This window comes from Octopus sinensis, linkage group LG10 (assembly GCF_006345805.1).
Source record: "Octopus sinensis linkage group LG10, ASM634580v1, whole genome shotgun sequence".
NCBI lineage: Eukaryota > Metazoa > Mollusca > Cephalopoda > Octopoda > Octopodidae > Octopus > Octopus sinensis.
In genome coordinates, this window is record NC_043006.1 from 78,143,875 (window position 1) to 78,146,374 (window position 2,500).

Genomic DNA, 2,500 nt, shown 5'->3' on the forward strand with positions numbered 1-2,500 from the left:
TTATGATAGTAGTGTGCCATTTGAGGGGAAATATCTACTATTTTTTTTTTCCGGCGCGCAAATGACTGCCACTGCTGGCGTTTGTGTAGTTGTTCAATATTTTGTTTTTTCCCACGCATTCGACTGCTGCTGCTGCTGCGGCTGCACCTGCTGTTACTGTAGTTGATTTTGTTTTAGCTGCTGTTGATGGTACTGGTGTTTTTGTTTTTTTTCCTCCTCCCACCTGCTATGTGTTGGTGTACGATCATCCTCCCCCCTTGTCCTTCTCTTCTTTCTTCACCCCCTGCTGGTGATTTGTTGTTGTACCGTTCGTTACTTTTGTCAGTTTAACTTCTGGGCTTGTTCGACTCCAAAATATTTATTTTGCAACACTTAGAGGCAACGAGAAACAGAGAGAGACAGACAGAGACAAAGAGAGAGACAGATATGGAAGATGAGAGAGGGAGAGAGAGACACGGAGAAAGAGAAAGAGAAAGAAGTAAAGTTTGAGGGAGAGAAAGTTAGAGGTACTATATATGAAGAAGTAGGACTGAGGGCGAAATAGAGAGGAGGGCGACAGAGGAGGATTCTCTCATGCAGCTAACACAATCTACATCTGTAAATGAATTACAGCTAATGGATTTGTTGTCTCTCTTATATTCTGTCTGCCACACTCTTTTACAAGCAGCCGATTCATAATGAATTCGTTATGGTTGTGTTTTCTGCTACTATTTACCAATACATCTCTTAGCCTTCGGGTAACGATACCCGAGGTAAACGCATTATCATGTTCGGATGTTAAATGTGAATCGAAGGAAAATAGAAGCTGTGTCTGTGGTGACTTCCACTATGCTAATAACAGTTACAGCTTAGAAGAGATGTACGATCGTTATGTCTCAAATTTCAATCTTATCAAGAATTGCAGTGAAGAATATGTGGACGATAAAAGAATTAGAGAAAAGTGTGAATCTAAAAGCAACTCATCATTATTTAATGTTTATGTTACCAGTCTTAAAACAGCGAAAGTTTATGGAAATAAATACTGCGCTTTATGCAATAAAGAGGATGATTTTATATTCTGGAATTTGCGAATAAACAACTGGGATTGTTTAAATTATATAAAATATCCGAATATCACATTTAATACATTTAATACAAGTAAATGTGAGTACATATTTGAACATCCCCCTTTTCCTTTTGATATCAATCGTTGTCCGAAAACTATCGATTGCTGTTGCAATGATCAAAAGGAAAAAGCTTTAAATGAAAGTTCTCGTGTTCTGTTTTATGAAAACCTGTGCTGCAATTCTTATAGTAAGCCTGTAGCACCAAATTTCGAATTTAAATATTTTACACGAGACAAAATTTCATTCGGGATACTTATCGACTTTAACGGTGAAAACTTTTGGGACACAAATAACAAGAGAAAAAGAGATAATCTTTGTCCTGAAAATTCTGTTTTTGATCATTATTTAGGCAAGTGCCGTAAGTCGTACGATGCTAATCGTATTACCAAAAACGATCGTCTAAACTGTACAACATTAATCGAACTAAATTCTACCGAGTATTTTCTTTTAGAAAACCAAACCCTTTTCCACAACGCTACTGAAAGTTTTCACAGTCAGGATTTCTATATTATAAATAACAGCCGTGTTTATATTTGCCAAGAACGCGTTTTAAATAGTCCTAGATATGGAGGAACTATCATTCTTACGGAATCTGAATTCTATGTATCATTGATTGGAACTATGATCTCTGTTATAGCTTTAGCTGTGTTCTTCATCATGTACCTTGTTTTACCGCCACTCCGAAACCTATCGGGTCAAATTAACGCTTCATTTGCATTGTCATTATTTATCGCCGATTCATGTTTCCTAATTGTATTACTGGCTGGAGAATTACCAGGTTTCTGTCATTGGTTTGCTGTATGTATACAATATTCCTTTTTGGCATCCTTTTTCTGGATGAATGTCATAAGTATTAGTGTTTGCATATCAATTTGCCACAGAACTGCCCATCATGTAATGCTTTTGAACAAGAATAGAACATTTTTGTTATGCTCCCTTTACGCTTGGTTTACCCCTTTACTCATTATAATGCCTGCATTATTACTGGACAAGTACGACCCGACATCTAAGTTCGCACCTCAATACGGGCGAGGTACTTTTTGCTGGATGAATACGCCACTGAGTATTTTAATCTTTTTCGACATTCCGATGGCTGTGATAATTTTCATCAATATAATAGTTTATATACGCACTGCTTCCGAAATTTGTAAAGCTCGAGCTGTCATTAAGACGCAGCCGAGAAAGCAGACGATGTTCACCATCATCATAAACATGAAATTATGTTGCCTCACTGGAGCTATGTGGATTTTTGGATACATTTCAATCACATCAGATGTACAATTTCTTCGGACACTCTACGTGCTTTTAAATGCAACTTTCGGATTATGGGTTGCATGTTGCTTTCTTTGCACGAAAACTGTAGCTAATCTGACCAAAGAGAAAATCAAATCTGT

At 37.1% G+C, this 2,500-nt stretch overlaps 1 protein-coding gene across 1 annotated transcript in view; it reads left to right on the plus strand.

Annotated features, from left to right (window-relative positions):
• The first annotated feature begins 214 nt into the window (after positions 1-214).
• The window catches only part of LOC115216639 (probable G-protein coupled receptor Mth-like 3), a 2,447-nt gene continuing 161 nt past the window's right edge, over positions 215-2,500 (plus strand). Inside the window, exon 1 of the mRNA XM_029786125.2 lies at positions 215-2,500. This exon is cut by the window's right edge and continues 161 nt beyond it. Within this exon, the coding sequence (XP_029641985.1) occupies positions 678-2,500 (1,823 nt within the window). The 5' untranslated portion in view covers positions 215-677.